Here is a 22,479-nt window from a genome sequence, read left to right as displayed (position 1 = left end):
GTGTGGGCTTTCCCAGGCTTCTCCAGCTTCCGCCCACAGTCCAGAGACATGAGGATTAGGTTAGGTTAATTGGAGACTCTAAATTGACCGTAAAATGAGTTGTTTTTTCTCTGTATGTTAGACCTGTGATACGCTAGTGACCTGTCCAGAGTGTGTCCCGCCTCTCTCCATGTAGATGACGTATGGATGGTATCGACTCAAATAAAGCATATCCCAATCTTCCACATTTTTTACTGAAACAAACAGAAGACAAGCCTTCCTTATGTGAGTCAGAGATCCGATGGTAAATTTGGCCAAATGCACGGATTTGCAGAGTTACAACCGATTTATTATTAGATAAAGATTAGTGCACAAAACAATCAGGTTGTAGTTTCTCATTTCATCTCAGCACTTGTTGACCTTCACAGTTAAAATAAAAAAATTTTTTACATCAGTGCATCGCATCAGTTGTCACAAATTAATTCCTGTGAGGAACTTGCCAACAGATCAAAATATAAGTTGTCTCTGGAAGCCAGCCTTGATACCCCCACAAAGATCTTCTGTGATCGAAGATGCTCTGCTCTGTAACTGCTGTATAATTTGTGTACAGTGTGTTTTTACAGTCTCTGCAACTCCAACAGTGTGATGTGTCTTCTCTGTAGCGGATCACGTCGCGTGAACTTCAAGGGTCACATTCTAGCGGTTAATCTTTCAATCATGTTGTATAAACAATTTAAGCTTAAACACTAAATCAGAGCCCCACGAATTTGGGTCAAGTGGCAGTTGGAAACATCCTGTGTCAGAAAGTAAGCTACAGCTGTGTTATTTCAGTGCCTCTGGATCATGTTCAACACAACTTTAAAGTAAATAGAAGGGTTGGTATTGTTCGGTACCAGTGCCGAAACAGTGTCAGAACCGAAATCACAAAACAACAGTCAGTGAATAGGGCAGCTGTTTTTTCTAAGCTAAATTGGACGTTGAAATCTGAAATATTAACTGTTTTAAATATATTGAACTTAAATATACAAATATGAATGAGTGCGAAACTCTGAACAAATGAACAAACCAAAATCCCATAGTAAACAAAACCTAACTCAACTTCAATAATTTAACACTAAATAACAGTTTCAGGGCTTGATACAGTAAAACACTCCAGCTCCAAACATGGAGCATCCCTCTCCTTTCAGATGTATCTGGGCATTATCATGGGCTTTTGGATCCCTGCTCTCACATTTGCTGCTCGTCCCGGTGCCGGAATTCTTTCTTGTAAAAACAGCCAAACCTCCCGTCTGTTTGGCTTTAGGCATTTTGTTGTCATTACGACTCGAGTTTGAGGTAGCTGTAGGCAGTATGTGCTGCCACAGCCATCTAGCGAGTGTGTTGCTATAGTTAGGTGTAAAGGCTCTTATATACTTCTACGTATCCGTTTCTCGGGGAGGTCTCAGTGGGAGACAAAGTGTCTTTTTGATTTTTACTTCTCCGACGACTATCCGTCTAAAAACAATTCCCCGCCAAACCCATAGGTGGCGCAACGATAGACGAGCTCAGAGAAGCCTACCCCATTTGGGAAGAAGAAGTCCACGTGTCTCTGTTGACATGTTAGCTTGCGTCCCACACACTGAACCATGGCAACTAACAGATAAATAAAGTGACACCCAGCGTGTCAAGATGCTGATGTAATCGTTTCTTAGCGCAGCGGTTCCCCGGTCTTGTTTCCGAACTGTGTTGCTGATTCCACAGCTTGAATCTGCTTGAGGCTACATGTAGCTAGAAGCTACCCGGACCTAGCTCCCCCCCAGCTTCCACACACAGTCAGCAGGGACTCCCGGCACTAACTACTACCCAGTGTTTGCTTCTAACCTGACGGTATTATAGAAACAGTGTCATGATAGAAGTGGAATTAAAGTCGTGACGGCGGGTTCTTGCACTGTTACCACCGCAGTTAGCATGGTGGCTAGCCTAGCCCGCTAGCCTAGCCTGCTAGCGCCGTTTTGAAAGCTCGTTATAACCGTATGTGACCGTGCACACATGCCCTCAGTGCTCTAACGAGCCACCGTCAGCCGGACAACTCCGCTGGCTTAACACACACGTCACATTAATCGTAGAATCATAGTTGTGTTCGTGTTTGTTGCTACAAGTAAACAGAAAGTTTGAGGTCCGGAAATACGGAAATGACGTCATACGGAAATGATGTCGTTCGCGGACCAATCACAGCCAAGAGCGGTCCGTCGGGTCTCCAAAATGAAGACGGATAGTTAGAAAAATCAGACGTGTACGAAAAGCTGTCGGAGGCGCTCGGAGAGGACTTTTCATGACGGATAGGGCGGTCTTATCTGTCCGTAATAGAAATAACGGAGAGGCATAAATTGGCCTTAATTTTTACTAGGGCCTTTAACCAGTGTTAAAGGACTCAATGCCAAAATATTAGTGTTGATAATGACATAATCAGGACACCTAATTTCACCATAAACTTGAATCAAAATAGAACTTATCCTGTAGGAATCATGACTGTCTAAATTATTTCTTAGATATCCATCCAAAAGACATTAATGTCAGGATCAAAGAGGGGAAACAACCGGCCGACTCAGCGACCAAACAACAACCATAACATCCTTGGTTCAGTCTCTCTAACATCCTGTGTTTGCTTGGCATCAACCCCCAATCCCACGCCATCGACGTCTTGGCCCGAAGAGCCGTTGATTTTAGTTGACTGACTCACGCGTTTCTTTGACATTTTGATCAGAGTGTCTCTTCCGCTCACAGCCTCTCACTCACCCACAGCCTTCATTTCACACACTCGGCCGCCATCTTTCTGCCACCAGCTCATGCAGTAGCTCCAGGAATCAGATTTATTGGCAAACTGCTCTTTGACACACGCTCAGTACCATCAGACTGTATGCAGCAGGTGGGTGGTTCGTTGTTTTGCTCAAGGGCACTTCAGCAGGGATGAGCCACAACATTTTCACTTGTGCAGTAACAGCTTCAGGCGGAATGACCCAGAATACCTTTCCCTCCTTTTCTTCTCTATTTTTAAGAGTCTGCCAATAGCACTTTAAAATTACTACATTACAGCACTTCTGAGCACAAAGGAAGTGAAAGATCATGCCTTTATTCAGGGCTGGAAAGAAAAAATGAAATGCCATTATTGAAAGGACTAAAAAACTAAAAGCAACGTCATCTGTTGGCAAATTACTTTCTTCAGAGAATCATTTTTAAATTAGTTGTGTCACAACAGTGGAGCTGCGGCTGTTATTGCATCCATGAACCCTGGATCAGCATGTAGCAAAACTGTATACACAGAAAGCTTTATCTTCTAAAACTTGTTATCTGAACTTTTTTAGCAAAACTTGTACTTTGGAAGAGTAAGTAGAGAGTACAAATTAAATGCAGAGCAGAAGCTGACAAGGTCTCAATTTATCATCATTATAGTCTAGTTAATACTGACTTTGAATTTAAATTAATGAGTGTTCAGCACAGTGATGACCCTTCACATTCAACTGGGAAAAGGTGCTTAAATAATTTGATAGACAAGTCTTTTTGTTCATAGTTTATTGTTTGCTAATAAATAAAATATTTTGGCTGCATTTAAACCTCTTTTAGAATTGGACTAGTTACACCACTACTGATCTACAGTTACATAATAGGTTCACATGGGATAATGTAGAAATCGATCTTGTCCTTACTACCACGCTCCTCTCTGATGCCTCTGGCTAGATTATAATGATGATGATGATCATCACCATCAACAGCAGAAGAAAAACATCTCAAATGACAGGGAAGAACACAAATATTCACTTTTTCAACTTGCATAATAGGGCTTTTTTTTTTTTCCTTTTTACATTTTCACAGAATCTATTTCATGGAAGTCAATAAAAATCGCGCAAATTTAGGGGACTGATATTTTAGAGCAGTGGTTCTTAACCTGGGTTCGATCGAACCCCAGGGGTTCGGTGAGGCACTCTCGGGGGTTCGGCAGGGGTCAAGACACACACTGTATAGCCCGGTTCACACTGGCAATATCTGGCCGTTTTTTTCGGCCGTCAAAAAATTGGCTGCAGACAATTTGGCAACATACAATTTTTCTTCGCTGTGTCAGATTACAAATATTTTGTTGCTTAGTAAAAATTTGTTACACAAAAGAAATTCAGCCCACTCGTATTATTCGTGAAGTCCCCCTCCGCTTGGCTGTCATTGGCTGCAGCTGATCACGCCACATTGCTTAGCTTTGATATCTGTGCTGCAGGGAACTTGGTGCGCTCAGTAGTCGACTTGTACGTCATTCAGCAGAGCCAGCTTCAACAGCAACTCTTCAGAACAACAACGCTCTCAACGTTTGGGTGACCCTTGAGATACTCACACCGTTTTTTACAACTTATTTTTGCGAGCGATGCTTTTGGGGGATGGTAGACATGAAAATTAAGAAAAGGAACAGACTTTGTTGTGAAAATGATATAAGAGTCGCACTTGCCAAGGTGAAGCCGGGCATTTCTGACACTGTATCTGTAAGGCAACAGCAAAAGTCGCTAGTTGCAATAAATATTATTTATTATATTAGTTATGTTTTTGTGTGAAATGTTTGTTGGTTTTGTTCTTTGAACACAGTGATTTTGTGTGCACCTGATGCATGGTTAATTTTGTGCACTAACAAAATATATACCTATGTTTTAAAGAAATAATATTTTAATTGTCCAATTACGAAGGGTTCGGTGAATGCAGTGATGAAGCTTGCAGGGTTCAGTACCTCCAATAAGGTTAAGAACCACTGTTTTAGAGTGCGGGCAAATTTGGTTGATTCAAATAAAAAACTAGACCTAATGAATTTAAATGTTGTTTTATAAGGAGACTGCTGGGCCTTGGCAGAAGTTAAAGCTCTACATTCTAGTTTCTGTACGTGTCGGAGACACACACAATTTAAAGTGCACTGTACAGGTGTGAAAGAGTGAAAGTGCGAATTAGGGGTGCAACGATTAGTCGACGTCGTCGACAAAAATCGATGACCAAAATAGTCGCCGACGAATTTACTAGTCGATGATTCGTTGGTTACGTCATAGCGCGTGTTTCTCGTGCCGCGCAGCGGTACTAAACGTCGTTTTACCGGAGGAAGGATGGAAGTAGCTGAGGAGTGAGCCATCTCGCTCCCTTCCTATCTCTGAAAGTCGCGCATGTGCAATAGCGACAAAACATGGACCAATGTCGGCGTCCGCTGCCGCGCGCAGTCGCGCACCAGGAAGTAATAAGTTCGGGAGAACTACACTCTTAACATGGCCCCAGAAAAACTACCTGCAGTATCTGTACAGCGGACCTGCTCTCCATGGAAGCAGGACACGCACATTTGAGGAGGAGTCACGTGTGACTTCGTAACGGAGACGATGTGGACTCGCCTCTGTCAGATGTTATATATAAACGTATAAACCTGCGCGCAGGATTCTAGAATCCATTACAAAAATATGGTTTAAACTTTTTTTTAACGAGTTTAAAAGCGAAATGTTATCTTATTGCCTGACAAACGTCTTGTTTTAATCAAAATGATTTAGTCTGAAGAAGACTGTAGTTTCGTTTGTTGATGTTTTTATTAATGTTATTTTCCCTGTCCTTTTTTGTTAACACGAAAAATGGATACTTGAATTTTAATTTATTTTTAGTACCAGCACTTGGCCTGTTCTTGGTTCACAGTAAAAAGGGAAACTTAAATTTAAATTAATATTTTTTATTAGCACTTTGCCTGTCCTTGGTTTTAAATGGACAAAAACTTGATTTTTCTTTGCTTTTGTGTCAACAGTACCCTTATATGCAGCAAAGTTTATTAAAAGACATTTTTGTTAATTAAGTATCAATCTTTATTGTCTTTATTTTCAGTCATCACATGCCTTGAACAACATCAAGCTAAATTTAAAAGCAGCTTGCCAAATAATAGCAATTGAGAATTTGTGTCATTCATAATCCGATTAGTCGATTAATCGTTTCAATAATCGGTGACTAATCGACTATCAGAATAGTCGTTAGTTGCAGCCCTAGTGCGAATGGCTGTGTGAGACCAACAGACCAAAAAGCAAAACACATGCAGCTCACAGCGAAAGAGAAACAGAAAAACACACTGCAGCAAATCATCACGTCTCGGAAGCTGGAGTCAGTCATTTTAAAGCACAAAATAACCGACGGACACACACTTGACAGAGAAACAGCAAACCAAGTCTTCACAGTTCACACCGTTCAAAAGTAAATGAATACGTCCAACTGACACAAGGTCATTTAAAAGACACACAAACACACCTCATGTTACAGACACAGACTCTATTGTCCAAGTGTTGAAATCTTGGGAAAGGGTCAAGCATTATTTTTCTTTTTCTGTTTACCATCTCTCACTTCATTCATCATCTCATAGGAGCTTTTGTGTGTATGTGTGCGTCTGAGAGTGTTCGTGACACAGCACCCATCGAACTGCAGCCATATCATCACATCAACTGACCTTGAAACCCCGAGAGAAACGGAGGTAGAAAAGTGGAACAGAGAGATTGTGGACTGATCTGCTTCATGAAATACTTGCACATAAATGACTAAAACTCATGCAGTCTAATACAACAGTCCTGCATTAAACCCTAATGAAGGTTACTGCACTGGCAGAGTTGTTGGTTCAAATTCATGTGTAAGTCAATGGGCAAAACGTCCTTAAATAATTTCTGGATGCATGACCCCGTTTTTCTTTGAAATCATTAGTTGTGTTTTGAATATCTATAGAGTGCAAAGGTTTGGGCCAAATGACAAAATAATAACTTACTATGACATTGAGGTTTACTTTTTTGTGTTTGGGTGTGTTGATTGAAGCCTACAGTCATTTCTGAAGCAATAGTTTGTTGTGTTTTCATACTGCACCAGACTATAGTATGTGTTATTGTCATTAGGTCAGCTCCTGTATATAGAAAGATATATATACCTGGGCTGTAACTTACAATAATGATGATGTGTAACTAAATAGAAGGCTGACAAACAGCTAATTTTCAGCTTTAAATGTAAAAATGTAGCCTGTATTATAAGCCTGGCAGAGCTATTGAAGCAAAAGAAGAGAGGGAAGCATTTTGCCCAAATTGATGATGACTTGACAGTTCTGGAAAACTACTTGCCTACATGAGGTACTTTTCCTATTAAGTTATTTCTAAACCCTTACGAGCATCACAGATCAGCAGGGACGCTAAAGCTGCAGGATTTTACCTCTCTCTCTTACATACGGAGCCACAGTTCAATGCACAGTAACTTAAAATATACCACAAAATAAACAAAACACAATGCAGTTAAGGAATGCACTACTAATAAACACAATGCAACCAAATAGAACCAAAAACACACTGCAAATACAAACTGGTTCATGCTTGTGAATTCAGACTAAAGGATACTGAAGTCGGGTTCGTTGCTTTTCATGCGTTCCTTGGAAAAGTGTCTGTTGTGTCTGTGTTGTCAAATTAATGAAGACATTTTCTTAATTTGCCTGTTATATGTGTATAAAATGTGCTCTGAAGTTGCAGTGTGTGAAGCTATTATGGCGACTGTCTGAAACTTTCAAATCTTAGCAGAAAGGAAATCAATTTGTTTTTTTACTTCCAAGCAAAACTGTTGTTTCATGGTTCTATCTTCTAATCTCAACTAACTTGATTTGCCGTGTTTTCGTTTTATATATGGCCTTTCTAAATCTTATCTTTCGGACCGTTCAACTCCTCTGCAGTATTGTTAGGGGCCCAAGGAGGTGTAGTGTCGAAAATGTTGTCTAATCTAGTCAATATTTATAAAGTTTGAATTAACAGCCAACTAGTGCTTAGCAGCATTGACAATTACTGCAGACCACTTTAACAGTTTCATTACCACAGGTTGACCAAGCAGCCAATTCCGATACAGGCAGATTTAAACAGACACTGCGCTAATAACATTAAAAAAAACATTGCCTCCCTCATACAAAAAATAACTCATCAACAATGTGGATTAATTTGTGATTTATGATCAGCCAGGAGGAAAAAAAATCCTTCCATGTTTTCATTTAAATTGTTGTGAAACACAACACAATCATAACAGGCGGGTGTCCGACTTGACAAGAACATCCAAGTCCCTGTGTAGAGCACAGAGCTGATCACAGCCAGGGTTGGGGGTTTGACTCCCACTGGGGGCCGCCCATGTTTAAGATGGATGCACTTTCCGCACTGTGATGAACATTAGATAAAAGCTATCACCGTGCAGAATGGACAGAGAGAGAGATAGAGAGAGAGAGAAAGTGAGATGGAAAGAGAGCGAGGGGAGGCTGGAGAGTGAATATATAGGCCTATGTAAAAAAAAAAAGAAAAAAAGGGGGGGTTTACAGAGTAAAGCAAAGCATGGATTAAGAGAGAGAGATGGCTGCTATGACCTACTTCCTGAGCGCTTCACCAATCGCCTCATTTCACAGGGAAGATTGTGTGTGTGTCTGTGTGTGTGTGTGTGTGTGTGTGTGTGTGTGTGTGTGTGTGTGTGTGTGTGTGTGTGTGTGTGTCCTGAGTACACAGCAGGGAGATGTAAATACACAAAAACAAAAATACTAAGTACACGTGCAGGAGACATATACACATACATACAACTAGTGGTCCGTGAAGCATATAAAGAATATAAAGGCCATTTCCACATGTAGTGCAGCTTTAATGACATGAAGTGCTTTTAAAAAGAGAAAATGCTATTCAGGGCACTCTTAAACGGGGCGAAGGGAAAAGGTAAATTATGTAAAAGCCTCCATTCAGTCGGACATATTAAAGCTTTTCAAAAGCTGACCATCGACCAGAGTGAGTTTTAGTTGGATGAAGACGGAGAACAAAAACTGACAGCTGGAACAAACTAACAATTACATTATAAATATTTTTATAATGAAGGTGATCAAATATCCGCCAGAAAAATCGATGTCTTCCGTTTCATTCAGATGCAGACATCTCAATCCGCCAAATATACAAATATGATGGGTTTACTCTTAACGTGGGCTTTGGTCGACATGCAGAACATTTATTTTTCTGTTACCTGTGAAAAAATGACAATGGAAGCATGTGTGGAACTGCATCTGTAGCTGATTACATCAGGTTAACCATTTCCTTAAGAAAAACTGCATGCCCACCTCTCAACAAGGTGGATTTGCAGTATGAAACAAGCTATTTGGCATTTTTATTTTAAATAATAAACTTTTAATAGAGTAATCCAAAAATATAAGTGACAAATTGATCAATGATTTAAATAGGTCCTACTTCCATTATACATGCACACACACTCAGACATGCCGTTTCAACTCTGAGACGGTCCACCCCCCTGGGATTGAACCAGTCTCCTGGATTGACTGACAGCACTTCAAAAACCACCCCAGCGCAGAAATACAAAAAAAAGACTGTCAGAAGAAATGAACTCTCCAGAGACATCCGGGTGAAACCAGCTTCCCAGAAATGGGGAGGGGTGGGGGGTGGTTGCTGGTGAGGATGGACGCTCGGAGTCTTCGTTCCTAAGTGGCATGTCAGTGGGTGGCAGTGAAACATGAGCTGTTGAAGGAGGGTCCAGGTTGGGGGGGTCTGGTTGCTAGGCAGCCAACCGATCAGAACAGGATACTGATTGGCTTGTGAGTGTGTGTGTGTGTGTTTGCATGCTTTCTTTTGAACAAGAAAAGAGGCAAAATAGGATTAAAGACACAAGAGTAAAGGTTTACTTGGCGATAGTGACTCTTATGACTGACGATGATGCCTGCACATTCTGCCAGTGCACAGACAGAAAATAATAACTTTTCTCTGTTGAAGGGCTTTTTCACCTCAATTTCAACCTCCAAAAAAGATGGGTCAGATTGTGAGGATGATATTATTGCTCAGTATTTTGTTCAATTTGAATAAAATGAAAATATTCACGGATTCAAAGGGTCATACATTTTTGCAGAACATAATTGAACTCCTTGGGGAGACTTTGTAAAGCATCCCTCTCTGAGGAAAAAAAATGAAACCGAAGTTGCAGCTCCGGGAGAGTAATGTGATTTTTAATATATTTCGGATTAAATGTGCAGCCCACAGAGATGCAGCAAGAGGGGAAAAGAAATACAAAGATTTATATGGAAGGAGAGAGATTGTCAGACAGTAATGATGAGTAACGAGCTGCCACAGAGTCGGTCGAAAGAGATAAGAGCAGAGATAGAAACAGAAAACAGTAGGAGACACTGATCGACATCAAGAGAGAGTACAGGATGTCCAAAATGTTAGGATTTGGAGGAAAAAAGAGACACACAGATACAGATGAAGACAGAAATTGCTGAGTGTATGTGTGTGGAGGGGAGATATGGAAAAGCCCAGCAACAGGGCATGCCTGAAATAGCTAGATGGTTGGAGATAACGTGACGCTAGAGAAAGCCTGATGGCTCGGGGCATGTGTTGTGTTGTGCAATGCATGTATGAGCCCAGTGGTGACAGGAGCTTCATGAACTCTCTTAGTCATATGGCAGATCACATGACTAGAGGGGCTTGTCCGCATAAGGCCGGACGCAAGTGTGCAGAAACACTGACTGCCCATCTTGACTCTTAAGCTCTGCGACCTAATGTAACTTACAACCTCAATGCAACTTTGATAAAGGGACTTGAAAAACAGGGCTTGGATACACAAGTCTGTCACACATCAATAAAGAAGTATGTAAAGCTTCTGGCTCATGAGAGACTGCTTCTTTAAAAATTAAATATTTATATCTGTAAAACACTCATCAAAGACCTGGTCTAGCTGGCTGGACACCGAAGCTGCATTTTCATTTTTCTTCCAATAATCATGATGGTCTTTGCCAATAAAAAAAAAAATCAAACTGTCAAGTCATTTTCACAAAAGTATACAGACTTCAAATCTGACACCTCCGCCGTTGCAGTATCTGTCTCCCACTGAGACTAACAGAACATAACTGCCAACCAGTTAGAAGCCATTTCACACTGTCCAACTGTCCATGTCTTAGTAATGTGTGTTATTAGTCAACAAAACAGGAACAGCAGACCTGGAGATGTTAACGATCACTTCTGTCTACATACATTGTAATTTAAGTTCCTGTAATCTGACAAGCCTGAGTATAAAGCTGGCTTTACATTTGTCCAAACAGCAGAGTTTTGATTTCAAAGGGATTCTCTCGGTGCTCTATGTTGGACAAATATAGTACAGTTTATAGTAAGTGCATAGTTCTGTCACATGAACTATGCACTTTTAGGACTTCATACGATATTGAACGGTTGGGTTTTCTCACTGCCCACTGCCCTCTCCTGGTTCAAATCCTGTCTCTCCGACCGCCACCAGTTCATCAGCATCGATAAATCAAACTCCAACACGGCCCCAGTCTCCCAAGGTGTCCCCCAAGGTTCTGTATTTGGTCCCCTCTTTATTCTTTACATGCTCCCCCTCTGTAACATCATACGTCACCATGGCCTCCATTTCCACTGGTATGCTGACGACACACAACTCTACATCTCCACCAAAGTCAGCACTCCCGCTACCCTCACAAACTGCCTCACAGATATAAAGACCTGGATGCAAAATAACTCAAATGAAACAGCGACAAATCTGAAATCCTCATCATCAGCCCCAAATCAATCACCAACTCCTGCCACAATATCTCCCTCTCCATCGACAGCTCAACTGTTCCCACATCCATACACATATCCGTATCCTAAGTGTCATCTTCGACCCAACCATTTCCTTTGAACACCACGTCAACAAAACACACAACAGCCTTTTTCCACCTAAAAAACATTTCCCAAATACGCCTCTCCATCTCCTCCTCAGCCGCTGAAACACACATCACCTCACAACTCGATTATTGCAATAGCATCCTTTACGGCACATCCGCCAAAATCATCAAAAAAACTACAATACGTCCAAAACTCAGCTGCAGTCTGCTCACCCACTACCCCACCAGAGACCACATCACCCCTGTCCTTCAAAACCTTCACTGGCTCCCCATTCAACAAAGAATACCGTTTAAAATTCTCCTCATCACATACAAAACCCTCCACAACCTTGCCCCCTCTTACCTCTCTGACCTCATGCACAGACACAATCCCACCCACAACCTCAGATCTACCAACACCAACCTCCTCACCCCTCTTACCCTGTCCATGCACCGAACCAGGGGGTCAGGGCCTTCTCCATCGCTGCCCCCTCCCTCTGACTCTCTCCCCCACTAACATTAGACATTCTCCCTCACTCACCTCCCTAAAAAATTGACTCACAACTCACCATATTAAATCCGCTTTTAATCTCTGATTTACTTATGCTATAATTGTTTTAAATGTAAGTTGACTGTCTTTTAACTGCTATAATGTTATCTTATTGTTAATGTTTTTATTTACACTATTTTTGCCATGTTGAGTGTGTTTGAGTACTTTTTAAATGCGCTATACAAATAAAATGTATTATTATTAATTTGCTTGGACTGTCCTCACATAAAAAAATTCTATAGCACTTAAAGCTTCGGTAATCTGTGATTTTGTTTCAAAAAAGACAACAGCAGGCACCAACTCGTTATTTTTCAATCCCTCTGGTGGCTGACGACCAATATTTGAGAGACCTTGTGATCTACCATCTCCATTCTGTGTACAGCATCAAAACTGAACAGGCTTGAAGCATGGTGTCTGTGTAAAAATCAAAAAGAATTGAGATATTGGCACCAACCAAAGACATAATCTTCGTTCGGGCTTTTACCTTTATCTACTTTGACTCAGGCTGCTACTCAGCCATCACTGGGCAAAGCTGATCACAGCTACCTCCTTTTAGAAGTGGATCATATCCCTGTGGCTTCGTGATACAAATACAAATACCTGCTCTGGGAATTGGGTAAAGTTGCACTCTCCAAACACCCTCTGGAAAGCTCTTGGTGCAGAAGAATGGGTGACTTGTGTAGCCATCGGCCACGGTAAACATGTGATATCGCTGTCATTTGGCTAATCCGCTTACGGCCTCCTTTCTTTGTCTCCAGGATGAAACTTGATACGGCAGCTCAGCCAGCTTTAGCCACACGCCAATTATTCTGCGGCACCAAAGCCTCTTAATAACACCCAACGCCACAAACAATCGTTGTAGCTGTGCCAAGCCATGGAACTTTGGTTCAGAAGCTTTTGGTGTGATTGTGTGTGCCACTGTAAAGGTGCTAATACGAATGGTTAGCTTTATTGGTGATTTGATTGTCCAGTGAAACTGATTGTCCTAATGCTGGCCACCCGATGATGCTTTTATTCAGGCCGTTTGGGAGGAGCTTGGGAGAGAACTGGAAGACGAATGGATGGGGGAGTAGGTTTAATCCTCTCTGTCACACTGTTACGCTTTGTCAGACATGTTGTCGGGCCTCCATTTTTCACTCTCTTTCTGCATTTCACCCACCCTCAATGGCATTCGCTCTGATTTGAACCAACGATCTGGGCCTCTCACTCTGAATCTATCTTTCTCAACTGTCTCTTTTTCATTTATCTCCCACTTCTTCAGAGCCTGTCCCTCCTCCCGTCTGCCTCCCTCTCTCGGATAGGGCTTATCTGCAACGAACAAACAGGCTCATTGTGTTTTTGCAAGAGCCATGAGGTTACCAGAGAGGGGGCTTATTTCATTAAAACTTGGATAGGATATCCATCTACAGGGGATATGTGGTCTACAGAGACTCTTACAAACATGGGTGAAGTGTCGGTGAGGGTGACACAGAAGAACAACCAATATCAGTGACACAAAGGAACAGGGAAGAGGTGACATTGGGACAAAGTCTATTCTAAAGCTATATGGACGGATATTGCAGAAATGAAGCAATGCCGATGGAACAGAATTAAAAAGGTGGAATAAATAGGCTGTAAACAATTGAAATTCCTGTGATGCAGAGGGAAGCAGAAATTCACTAAATGTTCAATACCAGCAACATTGAAGTCTGCAGTCACACAACAGACTCAATCGGAAAACTGAACAAACTGTGTGCAAGTTAAACAGCAAAAAAACATTACAAGGAATGGCTTTGGAAGATGGCTGCACAACCATCAGTTAGATCACCAGAAGATGTGTTTGGAGTGCAACAGAAGAAAACACTATGGCTCTTCATGTCGTTTCAGAGAATCAAATACAAAGTGTTTGAACTGTAGCAATTGATAAAGACATCCCTCTTCTCAATAGCCCAGCGAAACACAGTGAATGAGTTGCACCGTAACAGGAGCCTATTTAAAATGTCTGAGAGGACAGCCTTTAAGTGGAGCATGGACAAGCCGAGCCGACCTAAATACAGAACTGCAAGAAGAGAGGGACTTGCAGGGGTTTGTTCGGAAATAACTCAGAATTTCTGCGCCTGTAAAGAACCAGCTACACCTGGCACTTCAACAGCAATACAAAGTTCAAGTCAACTCAAATGAAACCAACATGATGGCAGGATTTATTACAGGACTTGAGTATCCGACTGAATAAGTAAATAGAAAATATTTCCACAAATACAAACAATGTTTATATATTAAAAAGTGGAGATTCATACCTTATAACTTCACAGCAACTTATCAGTTACCTCAAATTTTTTGGATGAGGGCAGAACAAACCACACAGAGAACCGACTATAATATGATGGCATGTAGTCCATCCTACTGCTTAGTTTAACACTCACAGATTTTATAGTTAGTTTCAAACTGTTGGTTTGACTGTGACTTTGAGGTGCTACTTGTGGCTCAGGACCGTCTAACCAACCACCTATAAAATTCCATCATACTTTAGCAAGTGTTCACCAGGAGACAGAGCTAATATCCTCTAGTTTCTCAAGCTCAGAGTTTCAGTAGCAAATTAAAAACTATTTGACCTTTTATACTCAAGCAGCACATTTCCCCTCATTGGTTGTCAATAGTCACTAAAGAACAGTAGGAACCAGAACCAGCTTCAGTCATCTCTTTATTACAAAGCAGGTGGTGCTAGATGGACACAAGGATTCGATCACACTGGCCTTCCTGGCCAGATACCTAATGCTAACTAGTCGCTCAGTCAGCTCCCATTCAACAAAGGCAATTAGAGAGACTGCTTATCAGCGGGTAATTACAAAGGGAAGAAAGAAACAGTGGGGCAGAGTCTTTCAATGTGGTCAGCCAATTGTTCTGCACATTTCTGGGATCAGACCACTGACTCAGATTTGGTGATATTGACTTAATTTAGCAGCTTTCACAACCATTCATCTTTCATTGCAGCGAGTGATACCAAGACAATTCTGGGTCACAATTACAGCTAATCATCTCATCTCAAGCCATTGCACAAAGGAAATCTGTTCTGAATAGGTTGTGTTGAATTAACCCGACAGAGGCTGTGATAGCAGTGGTTCAGCTTGTGACTGTGTAGGTGTTGTCTGGGCTCACCCTCAGGGCTTCTATGACCAGGTCTCGGGCCTCCAGCTCTCCCTCCATGATACTCAGCAGGGTGAGCAGCTCTGGCTTGCTCAGGTTATCCATGTTGAACTCACATTTCTGCAACACAACACAGAGACAACATGTTAGAATGAAAACTGTTCATTTTCAAATTGAGACCTGATAACAAACCTAAAAGGAAAGGTTCATGATGTATGTACACACACAAAATACAGTACAGCAAAGTTCTATGCCTGTGTGCCTATAAATGTATTCAAAACTACATCAGCAGTTTGAGTAAGCCATATCAAATGGATATCTTGCAAAGTAACACCATTTCTAGTATTAAATTCCCTTTGTGCATTTCCACAGTCCCACATCACTCACATTGAGCCCTCATTGGAGAGAAATCTATAACAGAAACTAGAATTATACTCAGTGGACCCCATACCTCAGCCAAGGCCCAACAGTCTTCTTAAATGCAATACACTCACAGATATTAGACCTCCGATTTCAATAAAAATCAGTTCAGTAGTTTTCTGCATAATCCTGCTAACAGATCCTCTCTTTTAATACATATCAACTAGCCGTGAAATTGTATTCACAACATAGTGCATTTAAAGTCATTCTGAAAGTTGGCACCAAATGCTCTAGATTTGTAGTATTTTTTATCAGATTTAATATTTCAAAGTTACAATGTGAAGGTGGTCAAATTTACACAGCTAACATTAGCGCGATAATTTGCTCACAGTTAACATGCTAACATTGCATGCAAAATATGTTAATTGCAAAGCTAATGCCAATATCTTCAATATAGACTTCAGAAAAAAAAGGTTTTTTACATGGCAACTTAACTTCCAGTCTTCAGCTGGTCTTGTTAAGTGTTGCCCTTGAATAGAACTAGATGTGTGGCTACCTCGAAGCTATTAAGTTCTAATTACATTTAGCTAGGCCATTAGGCACCTACTTGGTCAATAGCGACTGCAGGGCTAACGGTGGGATGACTGTATTTGGGAATGACCAGACCTCTTCATGTTTAGTCTCGTGTCAATTAAAAGCTTTTTTCTGGTCTACTTATAAGAGTAAAATGGCTGTGTTATCATGTGTAGACCAGTTTCAGTATTAAAATACAGACAAAAACATTATGTCTATACAGTAAGTGTTTCATACATTTAGTAGTTAAAAAAGTCATTTTGAAGAAGTCGCCTTGAATAGGAGTCTTACGGGTATTTGCATGGCAGTTTATAGAACAAGTGATTAGCTGAAAGTTGCAGCCCTAATTAATATATTAATTGTTGTTGAGGAACAACATTTAAGGTCAAAAACGTAAAGGTCGAGGAAAAGTAATTGAATGACAGGTCAGTGACTAACTCAAAACATCAGGTATTTGCTAGAAGCTTTTCTATTATTAAGATGTAAAATTCAACAATAAACCGAGAGGCATTTTGTCAAGAGGACATGATGATTTTGGTACAATGAGTCCTATTCAGAGAGAGCTTCCCGTGTTATCCCAGTCACATATCTAAACATCACAATGGCATCTGGTTGGTTGACATTCCAAAGCTAAGCGTCAAATTGTTGTGTCAAGGTACATTCAGAGAAAAAACCTTAGTGAGGTAAATGACTGAAATTCTTAACTGGAAAGCTAAAAAATGTGTACATTTAAATAGGAGGGGCCAAAAGACCACCATCCCCGATTGCCATTTTTGTGACTACTCCTGCAATCTGTTGAGAAAGCTACATCCCGCTGCATTCCCAATATCTAGAAGATTCTCACCAGGCTATGTGTGCAATGTAACAGGCAAATGGAAGAAGTGGAGAACTGTGCTGCACATCAGGCAGATTGCTACCTGCCCATTCTGCTGAAATTCAGTTGTTAGCAGGCCCTTTAGGGCTGATTTACAAGCTTCCATCAAAACCTCTGCCAAGAATATTCCATTTAATCAACGAGTCACACATTTCCAGAGGTCCATCGAAAAGAATGTGACTTTGAGCAGACCGGTCTGAGTTTTCAACAAGCTGCTGCCTTCTATGTGTCCTTTATACACTGCTGTGACATTATTTATTTCACCGCAAAGGGGGAAAAAGTTCATACTCAAACAACTGGAACTGTGGTCATAAATCAATATGAATAAACAAACTAATACTCTCTCTTCGAAAAGCTTTTCTCATATAATGTGAGGTTTTAGCCAGGAAAGCTTTCTGAAGACAGACGCTAAAACAAGCTTTATCAAGAAATCAGCTTTTTGCCTGCTGGCTCAAATATCGACTGTCTTCTTTTCAGGAAACTCTTACATCAATCACATGTTTCTGTTAGTCAAACCACAATTAGAGTCTGATGCGATCACAGCAAAGCCTGGAAATAAAAGCAGGAGAGATTCCAAGGGATTGATTCATTCACATCGAGCCTTCCAATCGATCCACAACACCCCCTTTTCCCGGCAGCCTTTTCACCACTCAGAGGATTGGTGGACTCAGGGACCCTTGATGGAAGGCAACCCTGAGCCAAGCTGTCTTGTCATGGGACCTTGGGTGGTGGGTAGGGTGAGGGTTGGAGTGGACTGTCTCTCGCGCTCTCTCTGGCATTTCAGCACAGTGAGCAGGTGAGGGAAGTGAACACAAATTTGTTCCATGAGCCGTGAGCTTTGCGCCAAGGGCACGAGCAGCCTGGCCGGCGTTCCGAGGATCGCTGTTAGCCCCGGTCCACTTAATAAGACCTGTGTCATTTCACTGAGTCACAAGGGAAGGGAAATGCTAGCTCAGTGAAAGTTCCTTCCCTGTGTTCTGCTGGCAAAAGCCTGCTTACGCCTGTAGGTTTCTCACATACTCATCTCCAGGTACAGCGAGCACTAAACTGTGGGGTATGACAGCCTGTAAATGAGAAGCCATTGAAACCAGTGGTTACAAGGAAAATGCCATCAAATTGGAGGAAATAACAATTAATCACATAGTTTATTTAGTTTCAACAAAAGACTTTTTTCTCATTTACTTATTTTGGTATCTACTTATGCAGTTTAGCTTTGGGATTGATTTGTCCAGGTTTGCAATAAGTCTCAAAATATCGTTACATTGGCAAACTTGTTACATTTTGAGATAAAGTTGTTTAAAAGCTATTTAACCTACAGTTAGCCATCCACTCTAGCACGAGTAGCCACATGGCATACATCTTGAAAAAAGGCCCCCAAGCACTCATGTCTCTCACTTGGCAAATTCTGTCACTGTATAGCTTAACTAGTGTGAAATAACATTTTCTTCATTTTCATGACTTCTCCAGCTTGTTAACAGGGTAACCCAACTTCCCTCTCTGTCCCACCTACCCTATGTAACAGGACAGAAATGTTGTTGTCGGGAAAAAGAAGCAATGACAGCGCAACAACTTGTGTTGATGGCACTCGTCCAACATGGCAGCATATCCCACATAACCACTGGTGACGACACTCCAAAGTCAATTATATTACACAAGAGTCTGGCCCATGTCCTACAGCATGGTTAGAATATGGGTCTGAACAGAGCAAATCAGTTCCATCCCATTCAAACAGGTTCTATTTTTTGACATCTAGACGTCTATATCATTCGTTACAAGACCACTTTAGATGAAGATTATGTAACTACTTCAATAGGGGTCTCAGGAAGCAAGAAACGTGAACGGTCAAGCAATCAGGCGTCAAATTATGTCAAACTTATCTGGAAACAAAAAGACGGAAATTATTAAATTTGTAACCCATCCTTTCCATTAAAAACATCCGCTTCTTAAACTCTGACTAACAATAGTAGTCGCACACATATACATTTTCTATATGAGAGAATAAAACCAACACTTTGGGGTGCTGCTCACTTTTTGTTTCACCTCAAATAAAAGGAAAATATGGTCAACTACCAAATTGCTGAAATGTTATCTGACTATCACACTGCACCCGTTTCTTTTCTGGTTAGAGTCCTTGTCCTTAGAGTTTGCATGGTTAAAAAGGCAAAACTGCAAGTACAAAAACTGTGTTCCAAGTTGTTTTTCCTTTCATTTCAGCAACACAGATTGTAGCCTGCCTGCCAAAGCCAACGTGTATCATAGTTAATGAGGGGGAGGTGATCAGCAGAGTGCCTTTCGCTGACCTCTGACCCCCCTCTGGACTGTGAGGACTGGTCCTGCAGAGTCCTCTCAAACGAGAAACTTCCCCCACCTACGGTCAACAACGGAGAGTCTGACATGGTTGAGCAAAGAGCAAAGTGCTTTATTTAACCATGGCAGGCCTATGTGAGGGGGTGTGGGGGGGCATGAAGGCCCCTTTCCGTTGGCTGGAGCCTGGAGAAGGAAGAGTACGCTGGCAGAGCATCGGGTGAGATGAGGAGGCTGCCCGGCTCCCATGTCTCCGGAGCACCTGTTCGCCTCGACACTAAATGTAAAGCAGCCTGGAGGCAGCTCGGAGCGCCCCTGACACGGTACCCCCAGCTATGCCCGCTGAGTCACTGAAATTAAGACCAATTTAGAAAGGTGTCTGGTGAACAGGGCCTTCACCCCCCTCCTCCACTGTGCTGCCTCTGCCCCTCCATCCACCCCCGCAGCTCTTCTCCCACCTCTCTCTCTCTCTACCATCTCTTCAGCACGGCTCAAACCCACCCCCATGATCACCCACCCACCCACCCACCCACCCAACTCAGGCACTGTGGCTGCTTTTCACTCCAGCAACTCCAAATGTTTCACCCAGCAGGCCACTTCCATCCCAGCTCCAATCAAGTGCCTTTTTTGTGGTAATTTCAGGAGTTGAAGTGCAAAGATAAAACTCAATTAAAAACAGAGTGATGTCACAAACTGTGGCAAATGCATGCCGGCCATTTTTTGCATTAATTGTCAGGTTGACAACAACACTGGAGCAGGTTGCACCATGGAGCCATGCTAAAGGTGGAGGGCTGCACAGCCTCTAAGAGGGGTGGTGGAGCCCATATGCTGCAACCTGGGAGAAACCACAAGTACGTGTGTGTAAATATGTCAAGCTCAACAAAGGAGCACTTTAACAGGTACACGTTGTGTTGCACTGCTCCTCTTGGTCCGTGGCCTGTTAATCAGGAAAGACTCACAGCGTTTTCCCTGAGAGGGTTCGTGTAGAACTGACTGGTGGACAACATCCGGACACGATCAGATCCAGAGACCAAGAGGGTATCGTTTACAAAAAAAATACAAAAAGAAAGCTAGAGTGAAATGCTGTCCCCTCCTGCAGGCAACACACCAACAACCGGCCTTGCTACAGCTTCTATTTTCGAACGTGACTGTGGTGCAGCTCGCTCCAAGTCTCTGCGTAGGATTCCACGGAGTGTGCATGTGTGTGTGAGCCACAACCTGTGTAAGCAGCGATTCGTCCTCGACCAGGCGCAGGAGAACAACAGCTGCGGGATGAATGTTCAAGAGGCGAACAAAAGGAAGTGGCCGCGGTGTTGGGAATAAAGAGAAGCCCACTAATGAGCCTCCTGTGCTGGGGGCGGTGGGACTAGCTCCGGGTCGTTCAGCGCCTCGAACCGAGCAGGACCCTTGTTTTCCTCCGGACATGGTCGAGGGTCTCCCGCTGATCCCCGCCGCTGCCCCGCTCCCACTGTCCGCCCACCCCGGGAGAAGCCCCCCGTGTGTCCGGGGGCTTCTCGCCCACCCGCGGGTCTTACCGTGTCCACACTTCCCAGCACGGCCGTCGCCAGTGTTCGTCCCGGAGGAGGCTGCTCTCCGCTGGCTCCCTCCGACGCCATCTTCGTGCTGTAGCGGTCTGCTGGAGCGAGGGCGCATCCGGCACTCGTTAACTATTGCGCTGCTGAGGGCAAATCACGCCACGGGCGGCCATGGAAAGGAAGGAGAAGAGAGACGGGCTTTGCAGGAGGTGTACGCGGAGGAGAAGAGGACAGGTCACCGCCGTGAGAAAGCCCCACAGCTCAGTGGGAGAAGGGGGCTGTGGTGGAGGCGTGGGCCGAGCGACGCGCACTGATCCAGATGCTGCTGCGCTCCCGACCGGAAAGGAGGCGCGTCCCGGGAGCTGAGTGACAACAGCAATTGTTGGGCCTGTGGAGCGGTTTCTATTGGCTGTTAAAGATTGGTCAAATGAAGCAGTCAGACCAGGGACCTGTCTGCACCTACTACTGTGACAAAGGTTCATACATACATGTCTCGACAGTCTAGCACAGAGTTTAACAGCATTTTATAAGAAACAGCTTAATTTTCAGGGGTTTTTTTACTGCCATTTTAGAACTTTTTGGTTTCTTTCATTGGAGGCACACCTCTTGGGGCATTTAAATCTTTTAACTCTCCTCAAAACTAAATCTATAGCAGGACCGTAACCAGCATTTTTAGTAATGCTGAGGTTAACAGCCCCCCGCCGTACATAAATAAAAACTGAGTCAGTTTCCACATGTGGCGAAAGAAGCAATAGGAAAGTAAAGGTAAAAACCAATTCCCCAATTTAAAAAGAGTCCAAAGTAATTGCAGCAGTATTACCTCAAAATATACAGAGATGATGAGGACAGGTCGCCGCTGTGAGAAAGCCCCAGAGCTAAGGGACTGATTTACAACAGTAATTGTTGGGCCTGTGGAGCGGTTTCTATTGGCTGTTTAATATTGGTCAAATGAAGCAGTCAGACCAGGGACCTGTCTGCACCTACTACTGTGACAAAGGTTCATGTCTCAACAGTCTAGCACAGAATTTAACAGCCTTTCTTAAGAAACAGCTTCATTTGAAGTTTTTTTTACTGCCATTTTAGAAATTTTTTGTTTCTTTCATTGGAGGCACACTTCTTGGGGCATTTAAATCTTTTAAATCCCCTCAAATCTAAATCTACATGTATAGTACAGCACCATGCAGGGCCATAACCAGCATTTTTAGTAATGCTGAGGTTAAGAGCCCCCTGCCGTACATACATAAAAACGGAGTCAGTTTCCACATGTGGCGAAAGATGCAATAGGAAAGTAAAGTTAACCAATTCCACAATTTAAAAAGACTTCAAAGTAGCTGTAAGCCTCGGAATTTTGCTTGAGTAAAAGTGCAGCAGTCATACCTCAAAATATACAGAGATGATGAGGACAGGTCGCCGCTGTGAGAAAGCCCCAGAGCTAAGGGACTGATTTACAACAGCAATTGTTGGGCCTGTGGAGCTGTGACATCTTGGTCAAATAAACCAGTGTCCTGCAGGGGTCAGT

The 22,479-nt window shown here is 42.6% G+C and overlaps 1 protein-coding gene across 1 annotated transcript in view; it reads right to left on the bottom strand.

Annotated features, from left to right (window-relative positions):
• The window catches only part of cttnbp2 (cortactin binding protein 2), an 88,723-nt gene extending 67,477 nt beyond the window's left edge, over positions 1 to 21,246 (bottom strand). Inside the window, exons 1-2 of the mRNA XM_061076907.1 lie at positions 20,961 to 21,246; positions 15,327 to 15,434 (exon numbers count right to left, since the gene is read on the bottom strand). Of these exons, the coding sequence (XP_060932890.1) occupies positions 15,327 to 15,434; positions 20,961 to 21,041 (189 nt within the window). The 5' untranslated portion in view covers positions 21,042 to 21,246. The remainder of the gene's footprint in view (positions 1 to 15,326; positions 15,435 to 20,960) is intronic.
• Between the last annotated feature and the right edge of the window lie 1,233 nt (positions 21,247 to 22,479).

The sequence above is a fragment of the Limanda limanda genome, chromosome 8 (genome assembly GCF_963576545.1).
Source record: "Limanda limanda chromosome 8, fLimLim1.1, whole genome shotgun sequence".
In the NCBI taxonomy this organism is placed as follows: domain Eukaryota; kingdom Metazoa; phylum Chordata; class Actinopteri; order Pleuronectiformes; family Pleuronectidae; genus Limanda; species Limanda limanda.
Note: the sequence above shows the minus strand (reverse complement) of the source record. Positions and strands in the feature narration are given on the sequence as shown.